Source organism: Rana temporaria, chromosome 13 (genome assembly GCF_905171775.1).
Source record: "Rana temporaria chromosome 13, aRanTem1.1, whole genome shotgun sequence".
Classification (NCBI taxonomy): Eukaryota; Metazoa; Chordata; class Amphibia; order Anura; family Ranidae; genus Rana; species Rana temporaria.
In genome coordinates, this window is record NC_053501.1 from 60,992,133 (window position 1) to 61,011,931 (window position 19,799).

Sequence of the window (19,799 nt, forward strand, 5' to 3'; positions counted from 1 at the left end):
AATGAGGCAACAATGAGACCTAGGACTCTCATAGAGGGATGCCTTTTTGATCTTAAGGTCCATGCATGAGAGGAAAAGTTTGTTTGGTGGAAGAAAAAATATTTGCCTGGGTCATGAGTCTAGGATGAGGCCTAGATATTTCAGATGCAGGGCAGTCGATTACCCCAGCCAAAATCTCAAGAATCTGGATAGTCCTGCAGACAGTTATGAAGGAAATTAATCCTTCAAAAAGAAGGTTGTCTAGGTATCCAGTAACCCAGGTGCCCTAAATTATTAAGGCAGCAAGGGGTGCAAGCACCTTTGTGAATATTCTGGATGCAGAGAATAGGCCAAATAGCAGTAAGACAAATTGGAAATGTTTGTTTTCTACTAGGAAGCGCAGAAAGTGCTGATGAGATGAGGAAACAGGAATATGGTGGTAGGCATCTTGAATGTCTACTGATGGGAGAAGGACCTTTCCTGCTGTGACATCTTTCATGAATTAACCTGTTGCCTCAAAGAGATGTCCTCTTTCAAAGGGCATATGAGCGTGGGGTATTTTATAGGCAACTTCAAATGACGAGGCTTTCAGCCATAAGATTCTGGGCACATGGACAAAATTGAGAGCCATACTGGAAATGTGTGCCATGACATGTTCTACGGCAGGGGTCTCCATCCTTCGGCCCGAGGGCCAGATGTGGCCCTTTGCTAGCCTTTATCCAGCCCTTGGGGCAAAATTCCTCCCACTGATAGGAGGCACTATATATTCCACTGATACCAATGATGGGATACTATCCCTCTTACTAATAGGGGGAATACTTCTATTGACCACCAAACTTGAGGCCATATTTATTCTCACTGATGCTGGATGCCCGTAACATTTCCTGCCCCTGCGGGCCACAATCCGGCCCTCCTGAAGTCTGAAGGACAATAAAGTGGCCCTTTCTTTGAAAAATTTGGAGACCCCTGTTCTAGGGTATTAACACAGAAAGGTAGGGTTTTTTGATGTTCTGACAGAGTTCAGTCCTGAAAGACAGGATGCATATTTAATCAGATTTTATTGTAAAATCTTTATTTTAACTTAAAGTAGAAGTCCAGCCAAACCTTGTTTTAAACTCCTGTAACCCATTTTCAGCAGAGTACGGGCTGAAGTCTGCCCTCTGCTGACGTCACTGCTGTCAGTCCAGGCACCACGTCATCATGACAAAGTCTGGATCCACCAGGTGCCTGGACTGACATCCATCTCAGCAAGCCGCTGAGAGCCTCAGCAGACTGAGAGCAGAGAGCTGTGAATGACAGTCTGCAGCTTTCTGCTCGGGGAGCTCTGAAATCCGAGCAATGGGCGGTGTTAAATTACTCGGTTCTCAGTGTAGAAGCACCGAGGTAAGTATGAGTCCTTAGTAAAAAAGGATGAAAGAAAAAAAATAAACGTTTTTTAATCTCAGTTTAGCTAATAAAAACACTAGTATCAACAGTAAATTTGGTTTGTCAGTATCCAGTATTCCAAAAATAGCGAGAATTTTACAGAAATGTTCCAGAGCAACTGATGCATATCAGTGATTGCGAATCTCAGCACCCCAGATGCTTTGTGACTACATTTCCCATGATGCTAAACTACATTGCAGAGTGCATGCGCATCATGGGAAATGTAGTCCCAAAACATCTGGGGTGCCAAGGGTCGCCATCACTGCACAAGATCATTAACAACAAAATGTGTTTAGGACAGGCCAACCCACTCTACGAACACTCCCATTCTTTATTAAGAACTTAAACTAGAGCATGGAGCTTCTATCCATTTTTTCAATATTTTTTTTAAACTTCCAAGAAGCATTTGCTGAGCAAAAGTATATTTCTCAAACAATACATGTTTATTAATTTCCCGAATCAAATCCCCAAGGGTAGGAGGGTTTGGTGAAACTCAACGAGAGGCTATTAACTTATGAGCCATAAAATTGATCTTACAATGGCCACTGCCTTATGTTCCAGGTTGTTGTGGTTTATATACACAAGGAGACAAAGAACGGGATCTGAAATCAGCACAGTACAGAATTTATCACATCTATGACATCAAGCCAATACCGGTGTAGTATTGGACATCTCCAAAACAGATGGATAAAGGAACCAGGAGATTGAGCACATTTTGCACTGAGTCTTCCTTCCTACCTATCCAATGCAACAGTTCTGTGGTCCGGTAAAACCTATACAGGTTAAAAAGTTGAGCAACTATGAGATAACAAAACCTGCTAAACATTCTTCATTATTTGATCCCATACAGTGGCAAAAATGAATTTGACCACCCGCAGATTTTGTAAGTTTGCCCACTTACAAAGAAATGAAGGGTCAAAAATGGTTATCATAGGTGTATATCCCCTAAAGCTACATCAATGACCATCTCCCATTTCTCCCTGCATGGGATATGAAATTTAAGATGGAAATCAGATAGCAATCGTGTGTAGACTTTAGAAATGGGGCCCTTTGTGTATTGACTAGACTACACTATGCATAATGGGAACGAAAAAAAAAAAAAAAAAAAAAGATGCATTTGGGGCCAGACCATGGGGTCTTTAAAGCATGTCTTCGTGGTAAATACAGGGAAAAAAACAACAACTCTGATCCAGACTGTAGTCCACACAATTGTGTACAATTCCACGCCTAAAAACTAAAAATTACAATAGTGAATATGTCACTGTAGGTGCCAAGCTGCTCCCCTGATGATGAAGTGTATAGCTTCTATCTAAGGAATGGTGAACGATAGGTTGCGCTGTTTAAAATCTAAATGTGATAATATAACAGTTAAATATATGACCAACATGATATATGTAGTCCACACAAACTTAATATGTTTTCAGCACTCATTCAGAGGACAGCTAAATCAGAGTAGTGATCCCAGCATGTTCCCGCCTGAAAAAACCTTCCAGCTGTGAAATTTTTAAAAAAAGCCAATATTTTTTTATGGATTGCCAAACCTTGTAAATCAAATAAAATGTAGGATAGGTATATTTTAAAAGGTGGAATAGAAGAGTCCAATACAAATAGAGAGCTACCATTGTGAAATAAGGAACAAAGTATAAAGTGGATATACGCAGGCCACCATTTCCCAGAAAGTATGAGGAATTTGGCACTGATAACCCCCTCCCGATCTACTGGAGGTTGTAAGTATTCATATTTAATTATAGCTTGCCAAATCAAATCGCGGAAGATTGTACAAAATTTTGTGAAATGTTTCTGTGGAATGCAGCAAGGCGAATTGTGTAAATAAAACATCAATTGTGGCGTCCATATTTTCAAGAGATTAGCCCAGCCAGACAGAGATTGGTAGTTTACACCAAACCTTACTCTGAGATCTAAATTTCTGAAGTAATGGTAGCAGATTATGGAAAATATATTCATTAAAATGGCTAGAAATAATTACCCCTAAGTATTTAATCTTTACATGCAAGGGTAAAAAGAACCGTAAAAATCTCAAATTTCCTGTCTGCAGAATCCTTGAATGATGACGTTTTTTATCTAGTTTCAGTAAGAGACTGAGACAGCAGTGGCAGTGGCGTTCTATCGGAATGCTCGACCGGTTTCGCCGACCTGACGTCCTCTGGAGCCACATGACGCCAGGTCGACGAAACCGGTCGAGCGATCCGATCTGTTGCCTTGGGTGAATCGTTATATCTAATCGCCATAATTGTACATAGATATAAATATATATTACGATAAGAGTAGATGTGTCGTGGGGGAGAATTTCTGTATTTTTTAAATAGGCTGACAGTTAGAGCTTGAATATATCTAATTAGCACTCTCCGTGTTTGATATGCATGATTGCTTTGTGAGAAGGTGGCAAGAGACGACCAGTCTAATACATCTTTTGAGATACAAAGCAAGCCAGGAAGAAATCACAGTGGGAAGGTAGACAATATGGAGTCACCTGGAAAAGACTGTACTCTTCCATGAATAGACATGAAGTCTAACGAGATGTAATTAGTTTAACTTCAGGTCTATTCATCCTTAAAGATAGAAGGAAGTTACCCACATTTGGAAAAGCTAACGTTAGCCAATCAGAAGTGACATCTGGGTTATAAAAGTCAGGGGGTCTCATCAATAGAGGAGAGAGATGATGAGACTTCCCGGGCCCGCGATGTCAGTAGCAAGGTAAATTATCAGAGTCTATCTTCTCCCACGCACTTACAATATACTTTGTCATAATTTGTTTTCTTAATACTTTTAGTGTGATGTACTTATCTTGTATTTGAAACTAACATTTATTTCCCTTACTTTAAAACTGTAAATGTATGCAGTATGTTAGATAGACTAATATCTTTTTCACTAATAAATGTGTGTTATGTTAAAGCTTTCACTCTGGACAATAGAACTCTTATTTTAACCATATATCATATATGTGAGATATTAAATCTTAAATATAGAATTTTAAGGTAACAGATCGAACGCCACAACACTTCCGTTTTTCTACATATAAAGATATGCTCTGTTGATACAACTAAAGTGTGAGTACCCATTTGCTTTACTAATAAAAGTAAAATTTTTAAAAACGGTACTACACTATTTGGGACCCCTTTTTTCTCTCCTTCATATGGGATAACGACTGAGAGCACCACCAGGATCACAGCAGGACATACCATTGCCAGAGTGCTGCACAGTGGCATACACTGTAAACGCTTTAAACCCCAAGAGGGGGTGAAAATCTGGTGAGTGCGGTCCACATAGGAGCACAGTTTTAGTGGATCACTGTGTGAATTATAGAACTAGACGTTCACAACAGCACAAAACACTTTTTTCTCATGATATTTTTATTTAATTTATTTATTTTCACCTATTAATATTATTCATTTCCACATTTTTGTTCTTAGTCATTTTTTGCACATGTTTGGATTGGATATCACCAGTAACTTATTTGTAGCACAGGGATTTTATTAATGTGCACCATTTTACCTGGATTGATTATTTGTCACTTTGGTTTTTCCCACATATTAAGCATAGGTGTTTTTTATACAAATATTACCCACAACATCAGCACTGCACTTTAATTAAGCTAGCGCCATTCCTACCTCCATCCTCACTCAAATCATTATCTCACTTAGGTGAAATAAATTAAGTAGGGGCAGCTGCTTAGATTAATTAATTAAGGGTGTCATAACCCCCAAAAAATTACTCACAGGCAATATTTGGTTTCATTGCGTGGATTCATTTACACTATTTTGTACCCAGCTTTAGCAGCATCAAGAGCGAATATACTAAGGCTTTTGCACAAAGCAGAAATTAATATATCTACACTGGTAAGCATGCTGTGTGAAGCCATTGCATCAGGTTTATAAGTGTCTGAGGCTAAGGCCTTTGCCAACACCCCCTCTGGGACTTCTTCAAAGTTTTCATGTCTACCTGTTCTAAAAAGATGTAGTTCCCCTTCTGAATAGAGAAGGTGGAAAGCAGCCTGGGGCTTATAGGCTGTGGAAAGAGATGGCTGAATTAAGACCATTAGTTGCCAAAGAAACTGAGAAACCTACAGATAAATCTGTGGTCAGAATCTGCTCTGCCTGAGATAGATCTAGAGTCAGATGAAAAGACCGGTGTTAAAATAGGGTTCTGCTCTGAAGAGGGAAGGGAAGCAATATCATACTAAGTGCTTTGCAGCCCTGTGGCAATGTGAATGCTTGTCTGAAATTTTGACACAAATTCTCTTGTGACATCTTCTCTTGTGCCATCGGTTAGGGTATTTCCCGTGGGGTACTCAGAGGAGGGTGCAGAAATGTTTAAGCATGTCTGGAGATGGATACACAGCAACCCAGATATTGATCATCCTTTATCAAAGTCCTTTTGGCAAAGGGGCAGGAGGAAATGCCTACGTACCTTATAAAGGGCTCTGGGTGGAAGTTTGTGTCAATGTGACCTTTGTTAGGATGTGGATTGCAGGTGCAATGTCAGGATCCTGCAGACACTGCCTACAGTGCTCCGTTACTGAGCTGCAGAAAGTGTCAATGGACTATGAGGGTATTGATCAATGTGTTTGTAGTCCATTGAGTACTACACATTTAACTGCTGCGGTGGTAGAGAGGACTTGTAGTTTATTCATTCACAAGTTGCTCTAATTTTAAATGCGACAGCAGCTGCAGGGAGAAAACCCCCCGCCTGCTGTCACACGTGGGCCTCAGGGAGTGAGGGGGCTGGCGATTATCAACATGTTCCATATTATACCCTAAATACGGATGTAACATATAACATGCTGGTAAAGGTGAATCTATTCTTTAAACACTCCACAAGTGAATAAAGTCAAACATAAATTCATGTTTTTCAGAAAGTTTATTTGTTTAACAAACAAGTTTTTAGGACACATTAAAGTGTATCGCAAGTAGTGAAGATAAAGGTAGAGGTGCACCGAAATTTCGGCTGCTGAAAACTAATCGGCCGAAAACAGTTTTTGTTTATCGGTCGAAAGAAAAAACAGCAGATATCGAAAGGGGGCGTGGTCCACCCATCGCAGGAGTGTCAAACTGGCGCGCCCTGCCTTTCTCTCCCTCCTCCTTGCGATCTCCTTGTGTTACGGAACTGAATTGCACAGGCCCTAGCAACAATGTCCCGCCTCCTGTGATAGACGGCACACGGATCCAATGCCAGGACATTAAATCAGTGTGACGTGATCACAGGAGGCAGGACATTGTTACTATGGCCCGGGCAATTCAAATCTGCTCTTTGAAATACAGAGATCACCGCTGATCCAGACACACGCAAGCTGCATATGATGGCCACTGGTGAGGTTGCTGGGCACAGGAAGGCTGCATATGATGGGCACTGGTGAAGCACAGGCAGGCTGCATATAATGGGCACAGGGGAGGCTGCTAGGCACAGGTAGGCTGCATTAGATGGACACTGGTATGGCTGCATTGATCTCAGGTGCTATGTTTGCAGTCTGACCATCTACTGTATCATATCTGCCAGAGGTGCACCACATGGACATTTTGCGAACATTTTATTTAAAATATATAAATAAATTTAAAATATATAAAAATATTTTTTAAAAAACAAAAACAGAGCTGCCTACAGTGTTTGCGCACAAGAGCCTGACACTGCACATGCGATACAGTGATTGCAAGTGTAATGCTCTGCAGGATTCTGTGAGAAAAATAATACAATTTTTTTTTGCAAGAATATGTGCATTTATTATTTTTCAAAAAAGGTTTAACCCTTTCACTGCTAGGTACTTACGACGTACTGACCTAACATTAGGGGGGCGGGGTCAGGTGATAAATCAGGGGTCTTTAGGACCTCTGATGTCTCATTATAGAGAGAGGGATGAAAAAAAAAAAAGAATAAAAAATTGCAAGAAAATGAAAGTTACACCCAAGTACATCAGACAACGCTGACAGCAGAATCTGGAACCCCCTTTAACAAGGACCATCCTATGTGAATGGGTATCGGGTACATTGTACCCCTACCCATTCACCCCAAAAAGCGGTGAAATGTAGAAAAAAAAAAGTCCTTCATTAAAAAAATAGTCTTCTCCCGCTGGCGTTTGTTAACCGAAAAAAAAAAATTCTGCTTTTCTTCTGCGGCCATCTTCCTCGGTTGCAATGTCGCCTGCTGCGTAGCAACTCTTATAGCCATGGACCATGGCCATTCGATGATGTCATCGGATGGCCACGCCCCATGGCTATATAAGAGATGCCTCACAGCGGGCAACACCACAATGGAAGAACAGCGGCTTTCTTTTAGCGGGTAAACAGTGGAGAGGGGGGAGAAGACAGCCCGGGGAGAAGACGGCCCGGGATAAATTTAATAAAGGACTTAAAGGGGCTTCCAGATTTCGATAAGCAATCCGCCCGCAGACCCCAAAACCACTGGCCAGGGTTGTCGGGAAGAGGCCCTTGTCCCCATCAACATGCCCGGTATGATTCAGAAGGGGGGGGGCACTCGCTCGTTCCCTAACTTTTCTGACCTGCCAGCTGCATGCTCGGATAAGAGTAATTTTTTTGGCAAATTCATACTAGACCCAAAGGGCCTGGTATGGACCTAGGGGGGGGGGGGGGGGAAGCACACCCACACTCCTGCACAGTAATGATAGTGAGGAGGGGCAAGCGAACATCTTGTTACACCCAACAGAGTTTTAGATTTCACAGTTATTTTCAACACATAACAAAGCTTATATGCCTAAATACAGTATTTGGAAATCCAACAGACTATTTACATGTTAAATTTTAAAAGCAGCAGCAAACCTTACATGCTTGCTAATGTGACAGAACACCTCTGATTTTCACATTTAGTTAAATGTGAAAATCAGAGGTGTTCGGTCACATATTAGCAAGCATGTAAGGTCAGCAGGTTTGCTGCTGCTTTTAAAATTTAACATGTAAATAGACTGTCATATTTACACATACTGTATTTAAGCACATAAGCACCATTTTGTGTTGAAAATAACTGAAATCTAAAACTCTGGTGGGTATAACAAGATTAGTCTTTTTTTTTTTTTTTTTTTGCTGATCCGAAAAGTTATCCGATCCGTGACTCTGATCCGAGGATCGATCCGATCTGTGAGTTTTTTGATCCGTTGCACCCCTAGTACTAACATTTCCCCTTCCATGCCCCTTTCCCCTGTATCTCTTTTGCTATTGGGGTAAATATATGTTTAACCACTTGCCGCCCGCCAATGACAAATTGACGTCGGCAAAGTGGTTGTAGAATCCTGACTGGACGTCATATGAAAAAAAGAAAAAACATAAAAAAAAAAAAAAAGATGCCAATCAGTGCCCACAAATGGGCACTGACTGGCAACATAGGTAAATCAGTGCCGCCCCAGTGTCCATCAGTGCCGCCCCAGTGTCCATCAGTGCCGCCCCAGTGTCCATCAGTGCCACCCCACATTGTCCATCAGTGCCACCCTACAGTGTCCATCAGTGCCACCCTACAGTGTCCATCAGTGCCACCCTACAGTGTCCATCAGTGCCACCCTACAGTGTCCATCAGTGCCACCCTACAGTGCCCATCCATGCCCATTGCCCACCTATCAGTGCCCATCTGTGCCACCCATAACTAGCCATCAGTGCCACCCATAAGTGCCGCCCATGAGTGCCCATCTGTGCCGCCTATGAGTGCCCAGTGCCGCCCATGAGTGCCCAGTGCCGCCCATGAGTGCCCATCAGTGCCGCCCATGAGTGCCCATCAGTGCCGCCCATGAGTGCCCATCAGTGCCGCCTATGTGTGCCCATCAGTGCCGCCTATGTGTGCCCATCAGTGCCGCCTATGTGTGCCCATCAGTGCCGCATAAAAGCGCCGCCAATCAGTGCCACCTCATCTGTGCCCGTCAGTACTACCTCATCGATGTCCATCAGTGCCATCTCATCGGTGCCCATCAGTGCCGCCATATCAGTGCCCGTAATTGAAAGAGAAAACGTACTTATTTACAAAAAAATTAACAGAAAAAAAAAACATTTTTTTTCAAAATTTTCAGTCTTTTTTTAGTTGTTGCGCAAAAAAAAAAAATCGCAGAGGTGATCAAATACCACCAAAAGAAAGCTCTATTTGTGGGGAAAAAAGGACGCCAATTTTGTTTGGGTACAGTGTAGCATGAACGCGCAATTGTCATTCAAAGTGCGACAGTGCTGAAAGCTGAAAATTGGCTTGGGCGGGAAGGTGTATACGTGCCCTGTATGGAAGTGGTTAATGTTCTATATTCTTTTCACAGAATTGGTCATTTTGTACATTCATCAGCTCCTGATGAGGTGACATTATCCCCCCAAATGCATAGAGCTAACAAAGATGCATACACTAATGACTTCATCTGTGAGGACATTCATTCCTTTTTAAGAAGTTTTATATGAATTTTTACATGGAGCAATAACGGCAATGATACCATACATTGTTTACCACTCATGTTTAATTTTTGTTGTATACAAGTTTTTTATTGCAATATCCATTTTGGCTATATGTCATCATCTTTATGGTTGGTCAATAAATTATTTTTCTACATCTGGGTCCTCTCTGTGCTTCATCTAAAGTCCTAACCTCCCCCTCCTTTATGTTATATAGGGGAGGGGACTTCCTGGCTTGGCTGTGCCAGTTTCCATCACCTGAAGGTGGCCTATAACCCATATATAGTTATTACTATCCAGCTCTGTGTCCCGTGATGTACGAAAAAGAAAAACACATTTCCCTGTTCCCCAAGAGCCACAGGTGGGGTGTACAGATAGCCATAGAAGTGAATGGCTGTACATCCCTGTACCCATGCAAACGACATTGCACAGAAGCATCAGTATTTATACAGTGTGTACATTAACTTCTATGGCCTGCTGTATGCCCCACCTGTGGCTCCCTGGGCACAGAAAGATGCTGTGTTTTTTTATGCTAGGCATATGTCTGCAAGCACCTATATGCATGAATGCAGTTAAAGTATAAAAACACATCTGTGCAAACGGCATGCATCTGCTTTATCAATGTGAATATGAGCCTCTGAGTAATTGTATAGCCCATTTACCAGTATAAAGATGGTGATACACTATCAGAAACCTGGCACAGCAGTTCCTGAATATCAGGATACATGACCTGGTTTCATTGTTATTAGTTGACTCATCACGCCCAATAGATATAACTAAATGCTGGAAAACACATTGCAGTTGCTCAATAACTGTGGTCTAATTATTTTGTTAAAATGATAAACTCTCCCAGATATATAGTGACTTAATTTGTCTTTTCTTCCCTTTCTACCCTACAACTCTGCCATTTTCCCTATACTTTGAAGATGGAGAATAGGAGACATTTCGCATGTGCCAATGCTTTTCTTTTTTTTTTTTTAATTATGTTTATTGAATTTTTCAAAATATTAGTGTACAAGCATTTTCAATAAAGCATTACACATCAAACTTTTGCGTTGAGAAACGCCGACTTCTTGTCTTACATAAGTTTAAATGAACAGACATATTATAAACTTTAATAAGTATATATATTTAAAGCAGAACTTAAGTAAATGGGGAGGGGAAATGATAAGACCGAGGAGAGAAAGGTTTTTCTGTTTACTGAAATGAGTAAATAATATTACGTATCAATAGGCATATTCTATAATTTCATTTTGTTATGTGTTGACTAAAAACGTCCAGAAAAAAGGTCAATCTTATCCAGAACAATCCATCGGGACTCCAGTAAGGCATGACATTCAGCGGAATTCACAAAGTGTGTCCAACAGGACCATTTATCAAGATATAATCTTGAAGAGTCTCTAGATTGATGTATTAATTCTTCCATTTTGGAAATATGGTTTACCTTACGTATCCATTCCGGAATGGTAGGTGGGAGATTTTGTTTCCACTTTGCTGGGATGCAAAGCCTCGCTGCGTTGATGAGGTGTATTATAATGGTGTCTTTGTAAACGGAGTGAGAGAGGCTAGACAAGTGTAGTAAGTATTGTCCCGCCGTGAAATCGGGAGAGTAAGTAGTTATTTGTACTATCAATTTATGTACTCCCGTCCAAAATTCAGCCAATACATTGCATTCCCACCAAATGTGTATCAAACTTCCCGGCGCGACCATACATCGCCAGCAAAGGGGCGATGTGTCTGGGTTCAATTTGTGAATGACCAACGGGGTCTTGTACCATCTTGAATAGATTTTGTATCCGTTTTCTTGTGTACAAATGTTCAATGTGCCTTTGTGCAATCGTTTAAATACATTCGCCCATTGATCATTCGTCACAGAAACTTGAAGGTCCTTTTCCCAATGAAGGTTTGTGTTGTCCAATTGAGGGTCTACGTCAGAATTTAGAAGGTTATAAGTGAAGGAGATGAGGTGGCTCTGAGGGGATTCCCTAAGGCAAATTGTTTCAAATAGTGTCTTTGGCCTATACCATCCACTCATTGGTTCTAGCCTTTCAAGAAATCTAGTGATTTTAACATAATTGATATTGGAGATTTTACAATTAGGGTCAGTAGATTGGAAGGATTCAAGAGACAAAAGGATAGTATTCTTAAAGAAATCTGTAGCTCTGTATAACGTTACTGGAAGAGTATCGGATGTCGATGCGTTACTGTCAGGAAGATAAATTTCAGGATTTATTGTGATCGGGGTAACTGGTCCATACATGGAAGACACTTTCTTCGTCTTACATAAATTCCTGAATATCTTCAGGGACGCTCCTACCATGGGATGTGTTTTAGTTATACGAGGGATCTTTTTGGGGTTGATCCATGGTAGGTGTCTTATAGGTGCACTTGAAAAACAGGAAAGTTCCTCCAATGCTATCCAATCTTTGGATCGAGCATGCACTTGCCAGTCAATTATCTTGGATAGGTGGCAGGCCCAGTAGTACTTGCGCAAATCCGGAACTCCGATACCTCCCAGATGCTTGGGTTCCACCAATTTGTCCCATTTTATTCGAGGTTGTTTCCCACCCCATATAAAGTTTACGCAAATCTTACGAAAGGATGTGAAAAAAGAGCTGGGGATACAAATAGGCAGTGTCTGAAATAGGTATAAAAATCTCGGTAGGATGTTCATCTTAATTATATTCGCACGGCCAAACCATGAGAATAGTCCCTTATCCCATCTTGTTAAATCGGATCTAACCACATTCAATAATGGAACAAAATTATTAGAGTATATGTCATTTAAATGGGGGGACAAATTAACGCCTAAGTAGGACAATACTCTATCTTCCCAAACAAATGGGAAGTTCTTATTGCATAGATTAACCTGGTCTGGAGGTAGGGAGATATTGAGGGCTCTGGATTTTGCAAAATTAATTTTCAGGTTGGACATGTCTTGGAAGATGGAAAAGTCTTTTAACAGATTGGGGAGTGTAATGATAGGATTAGTCAGAAATAATAGCACATCGTCAGCGAATGCAGCTAATTTATATTGTTTATCTCCAATGGTTATCCCCACAATGTCTTGATTGGCTCGGAGCCTACATAGGAGGGGTTCCAATATTAGAATGAATATGATCGGTGACAATGGGCATCCCTGTCAAGTTCCATTGGACACAGAGAAAGCCTCCGACAGGTTGCCATTTATTTTGATCCTTGATGTTGGGGAGGAGTAGAGAAGGTTGATATATTGTAGCATACGTTCGTTTAGTCCCATAAATCCCAATGCTGCGTGCATATAATCCCAAGCTATCCTATCGAAGGCCTTCTCTGCGTCCAATGAAAGTACAAATCCCGGGAACTTCGATACCAGTAACCAATTTTGAATGTTAAGGACCTTGATGGTATTATCCCTGGCCTCCCTCCCAGGAGTGAATCCCACTTGATCCAAAGAGATTAGGTTATTCAGAAGGGGTAATAGGCGGTTCGCTAATATTTTCGCATACAGCTTCACATCCACGTTCAGCAGTGAAATGGGTCTGTAGTTGGAAACTAGATTTTTGTCTTTGTTCGGTTTTGGGACCATCACTATATGTGCTTCGAGCAGATCTTTGGTCGATGTCCAGTGGGCTGGATCAGAATTAAATGCTTTTATAAAATGGGGGATTAGGAGTTCTTTAAAGGTTTTAAAATAATCAACTGAGAAACCGTCAGGGCCCGGGCTTTTCCCGACATTAAGTTGTTTGAGAGCTCCAAGAGCTTCACCTGTTTCCAAGGGCTTATCCAAGTCTTTGGCTATCTTTGGGTCAATCGGTTTGGGACAGTATGAGCTTAGAAAATCAGTGATCATGGATCTCCTTGATCTTGAGTCGAATTTCGGCGTTGTGTCACGTAAATTATATAAATTAGAGTAGAATTTTTGGAACTGTCTGGTAATATCAGAAGTACAGGTTAATTTTTTACCTGTTGGATCATTGATAGAGTGGATGTTGTCAAATTTCTTGTTTGAAGCATTCAGGGAGTTAGCTAGAAGTCTGCCAGTTTTGTTACCATATTCATAAAAGAGTTTCTGCGAGTAAACCTTGTTACGTTTAATTTTTTCCTCCAATATTTGAAGTAATTCATTCCTGGCAGTAGTTAATTCAGCTAGTACATCTGATGCGAGTGAGCGTTTATGACTTCTTTCTAACATCTCTATTCGGTCAGTAAGTAGTTTTATATGTTCCCGCCTATCTTTATTCCTTTTTGCCAACAAGGAAATCAGCTCGCCTCTTATCACACATTTGTGAGCTAGCCATAATGTGGGAGGATGCACGTCAGACGTTGAGTTTTCCTTGAAGTAATAAGAAATTGCAGAATCTAATTTTCGGATTATGTTTTTGTCATTTAATAATGAATTATCCAGTCTCCAAGGTTTCCGGGAAAGGGGTTTGTCTTCAAAGGACAAACACATCGTAATGGGATTATGATCGGATAGGATCATGGGATCTATAGAAGTGTTGTCTAGTAATTCCAGGCCGTTTTGCGATATATAAAAATAGTCTAACCTAGAGTAGGAATTATGTGGGGGGGAGTAGAAGGTATAGTCTTTAGAAGAGGGGTTCATGGTGCGCCAGGAGTCGTGCAACGATAGACGGTGTAGCAATTTTTTAATTAAATTCAATGTTCTGTATGGGGTCTTGGAGGAGCCCGATGAGGTGTCTAAAAGGGGGTTCATTGTTAAATTGAAGTCTCCACCTAGTATCACTAGACCCGAAGCAAAGAGTTCTAGTGATTCTATTATGTCTGTAAAGAACGGGGCGTGAAGTCTATTTGGGGCGTATATGTTAGCCAGGGTTACAGATTGGTTGTATAGTGTACCTTTTATGAACAAGAATCTACCCTCCCTATCAACCTTAGTATCCAAAATTTGTATGGGACAGTGTTTAGATATCAAAATAGAAACCCCTTTGCTCTTGGAATCGGAGTTAGTGGCATGTAAGATGTGGGGAAAGTATTTATCGGTAAAGATGGTATAGTTATCAGTCTTAAAGTGTGTTTCTTGCAGGAAAATTATGTCAGAGCCCGATTTCTTTAGAAGTAGCAGAAGTTTTGACCTTTTTTCTGGTATATTGAGCCCTTTGGTGTTCAAGGAGTATAATTTGATCCTCCTTTTCGCAGCATTCATATTATTAGCGGAAAAGGACATTTCAGTAAATAGAATAGAATTGAATGATCAGGTCTGGAAGAAGGGGAAAAAAAAAAAAAAATTCTAATAACAACAATTAAGGAAGGTCATAGAATGAATTGGGGGGAAATAAAATAACCTTCACATCCAGAGTCCTCTCAACTGAATGATCCCGGAGAGGGTTTAAGCAATGAGAGAAAAAAAAAAAGGGGGAAGAAAAATAACAAAAATAAAATAATAAAAAGATAATCTACTGTATCTTTGAAACCTCCTGAAGGAGGATAGAAACCAAAATATAATATGTAGCAATGTCTCTATGCCCTATACCTGAAAGGTGAGATAGGCAAAGATTGTTGCTACTTGGGGGTTGAAATCTAACCAAGTCCAAAATCAACAACAGGACTAAATCGCTACCCGCCGCCACAACTGTGTTTATAATAAATATTTACCGTAAGAGGCACATATATATTACAAAAGTTAACCATTCACCCTACTGAAAAATAGATAAACATATATTGAACAAGAACCACAAGTGTTGCGTACATGTACAGGTCATCTCACTCAGTTTGATTATCACAGAACTGGTAGTCATGCCGACCATCAGCTGGTGTGTAAACAAGCACATTGCCAATGCAGGGAATTCACTGCTATAATGCAAATCGGGTTCACTAAAGGAAAATAATGCAGAAGACTGGTATAACTAGTAGTCCAGAAAATGTGGATATAAAAGGGCGCTTTAAACCTAATATATCAAGAAATAAGACATATTATTTGAAAAGTGCCTTGTCTGTATAAACAAAGTTACTTTTCAATAACCCTTCAGATATTATACCTAGAATTAATGTGAAAATTAGGAGAAAAGGGAGAACGGAAAACAGTTCTAGGCTTAAGTAAAACAAAACAATTCAAAATATTAATATTCTTTCCTCGCCCTCCTGGGCTTAGGTGTAGTTGTAGCTCGAGGATCGTTCACCGAATCTGCGCCGGGTGGCAGTCTGTTGTCCGATGATTGGGAACGTCGTCTCCGGACCCTGGAGGAGGATGTTTCCATCAGATCATCTCTAGCTTTGTCTTTTGCGGGAGTCTTAGCTCTAAAGTCTGCATACCAATTTGGCAGATCCATATACTCTATATCCATCGTTTTGCAGAATGACCGTAGGTCCTCCGGTACTCTCAGAACCGCAACGTGACCCTGATTATTGGCTTGTAGACCGAATGGGAACTTCCATTTGTATATGATCCCCTTGTCACGCAATTTGTCTAGGAGTGGTTTCACATCCCTCCTATTCTGCAGGGTAATATGAGACAAGTCTTGATAAAAGGAGATGACGTTTCCTTCATACACGTATTTAGCTCTTAGTCTAGCATTTCTGAGTATGTTTTCCTTAAGTAAAAAATCGTCTATGTGACAGATTATGTCTCTGGGGGGATCAGATGGTTTGCCTCTCGGTCGAAGCGCTCTATGGATGCGCTCCATATTGATGGTAGTCTGCGGAGGTCGTCCTAATAAGTTGTTAAAAATTCCAGTTATTATTGGAGTAATTTGATCTGCCTCCACCGATTCTGGGAGCCCCCTCACTCTCACATTATGCCTCCTGCTGCGATTTTCCAATTCCTCTACTTGGCGATTCAATTCCCTAAGGTGTAGGTTATTGGCATTAACTTTAGAATTTACATGACGCAGCGCTGCTCCTTGTTGCGCAGTATGTAATTCCACCTCTTGTACTCGCGCTGTAACTGCGCGGATCTCCACACTCAGTTCTGTAATGACAGCTGTCAGCGTGGTTTTTATGTCTGCCGCAACCAAGTTTAAATCATCCAGGTTTAGATTACGTTGTACCTCGCTCTTGGTTGCCGGTACTCGATCACCGTATGTGGGAATTTGATTAATTCCCAGTAAATGAGCTCCGTTGTTCCCAAGGGGGAGATTCTGTGATTCCGCCATTGCGGTATAGGGCTGAACAGATCAAGTAGTGGTAATTGCCCCAAGAGTCCTCCGTTTCGGGTAAAAATGGTATCAAAAGATTCCCTGGGGTTACGGGATGTCAAGTGGCCAATATGGGATGATCGGTCCTCTTACCGGCGCCTATATGTTCAGAGCTTCGTCCGTGGCGGCGGGAGCTTTCCGTTCAAGCTGCCATACCTGAGCTCGGCTAGACCACGCCCCTCCAATGCTTTTCTTTAAGCTTTTGCATGGTGCTTATATCGAAAGAACCATGCAGGAAGCCCAGCATAATATGATGTATTCATTGACAGTACTTGGCAAACTGAAAGGGACTGCCAGAGGTCTTGTCTCATAATAAAGTCTTCCCAACACATGCCTTTACAGAATGTGTGCTTTCCAGCACCAAATGTGTTTATTTATATTGCAAGTGAAACCATTTTCACATTACAAATGTGTGGGCACCCATGGAAGTATACCATCTTACAAATCACTGTAGAGGAATGCAATTCTACTTTATTTTGAAGGATTTTGTGGGACTGGTTTGAAACTGAAATATGGAGAAAGAGATATAGTGAATTACGAAACCACTTATTTTTTTTTTCAACAGAAATGAAACCACTTTTATTATGCAAGTCTTGAAACCTTTGATGCTCTTAGTATACACAGACCACAAAAATAGAAAAGGTAGTCATTAAGTGATCCTATCACGGAAGTTAGAAGGAAAGAAGAGCCACAGGCCTCTTTCAAACCCTGTTTCCTACCATCAGAAACTCTCTCCAATCTCATCTATTAAACAAAATGTCAGGTTTTGGGTTGGTATTGTATGTAAACTGCTACCCTGTATTGGCTTATAAATTGAGTTTTCCCAAGATTGAAGGGATAAGCTACTTTTGGCTAATTTGGCATTCTCAGGCCAAATGATAAACCAGGAATGTCCAAATGCTCAATAAAGTCCTCGAAAGGTGTGTTTATGCAGAATATTTCATGAAGGCATTACTAAATGAAAAAAACATTGGTCACTATACAACTATCTGATGGATTGTAATGTTGAATAATACACCCATAAACTTAGAGGCCTGCTGAACACAGCATGAAAAGAGGAAAAGTCCATTCCAGTTGAGATCCACGTGGTTCCCATGACCACTAAACCTAGAGCTGGGAGATATGCATTGTAATAATACACACCACACTGTCACTTGTTTGAAACAACTGAACAGGAAACAGATGTGAAACAATTTAACAACAATGTTGAGAAGCACTAATCACATCTCCGCACAGCAGTTGAAGCTGCTAAACATTAGTTTATACAAGTCAAATGAGGCGTTTACGTTATCTGCCAACTCTAAAGAGAAATGAAATTAGTGCACTAGGAAAACCTGTGGCAGTTCTAATGGGATGTTTTTTTCTTAAGCAAGCATCAGAATAAGAAGCAACCCATGAACAAGCTGTCCAAATACACAAAACTTTTTTTGTAAGGAGCCAGCACATAACCAGACCATCAGGTGGCTGGATCCTTAACGGATTCGGTAACTGACACGTGGACATTTGGTTTAACAGGCAGTAAAAAGACAGTAGTAGAGAAAAAAACAATTGCTTAAAGAACAGGACAGGATGACAGATGAGGACATTATATAATTTTACCCTCAATAATGTCTCATATCCAAGCCGCTATTAGAAACCGACACATGGATAAAGACCATCATAGATGACTCCATCAGTACTAATCTTTGATGCAGGGAACAGTCACACTCCAAACATGTGAAACCATAGAATCCCAAGACTGTACACCTTGTCAAAAATACCCTGAGCAACAGCAAACCCCTCAGGCACCTCCAGGGTCCATCAAACAAACATCTATTAAGAACTGGCACTGTGGAGTTGGGTGTTCAAACAATCTTTTCCCTAATTTCTTCCTTTGTACATTCATAAACAAATTACTTAACAGTAAGGTGATATGAATTGCACTCCATATTCCCTCCCAACCCTTTCTCGTGTACAACCTGTACTTTTTTTTTTTAAATATTGATGGAGAAAAATTTGCATACATTTTTGGAATCCAATAAAAAATACACCAGCGTTTGGAGATAGAAGAGGCGAACTGAGCCATTCCACATAAAACATGTCCTAAATGCTTTTAAAAGAAAGTTGAATGAAGAGTGTGTGTTCCCCATTCATTCAAACTCCTCTCTCTGGAAGGCCTAGGAAATCACCAAATTGATAGCCGACCATGTGATTTTTCCAAGGTGATGGCTGGCTCTTTTGAATTCAGAACAGATTTATGTCTTGGGAGCTGTAATCTGCAGTTTCCTGTTCATACAGGCAAAGCCAGAGTACTAGTGGCCATCTCATTCCTTTGCTAATCATCAGCACTATAAGAAATCATATCAGGGTTAATTTAATAAAATAGTGAAGAATGTTCATTTTGCAAAGTGAAATTTCACTTATCTTTGTGAATGAGGTAACGCCAAGTGATATTTTACAAAAAATACGTGGATGATGGAAGTCAGCACAACTTCACGCCATTCACCAAACTACGTGAAAATTCATTTTGCAAAGTCAACCTGCTCCACTTTAACAAATCAACCCCACCAAGTACAGAAAGGACCATATATTATTATGCCCTGTATTAAACAACAGATCTGTGAGCTAAATAGATTTTTGTTACCCCTTTTTACTTACTCGATTAGGGTCTATACCATTTACTTGTCTAAGCTGATCTAGAGTCCATTGAGATCTTCTCACAAAGCAGGATGAGCCTTCAAACTGTTTAACCTTGGTGATGTAGACTTGTGATGGCCTCTTGTTTGTCACTATAAACAAAAACACAAATGGAGTCGACTGTCAATGCCTACTGGCAATTATTATATAGTAGATATATCTAAATAAACTGATGTCTATAACCAAGTCTTTTCTTTCCCAT

At 40.6% G+C, this 19,799-nt stretch overlaps 1 protein-coding gene across 2 annotated transcripts in view; it reads right to left on the reverse strand.

Moving 5' to 3' along the window:
* The window catches only part of STXBP6 (syntaxin binding protein 6), a 106,090-nt gene that overhangs the window by 19,645 nt on the left and 66,646 nt on the right, over window positions 1-19,799 (reverse strand). For both annotated transcript variants that reach the window (XM_040332836.1, XM_040332837.1), the window contains exon 3: window positions 19,559-19,689. In XM_040332836.1, the coding sequence (XP_040188770.1) occupies window positions 19,559-19,689 (131 nt within the window). The remainder of the gene's footprint in view (window positions 1-19,558; window positions 19,690-19,799) is intronic.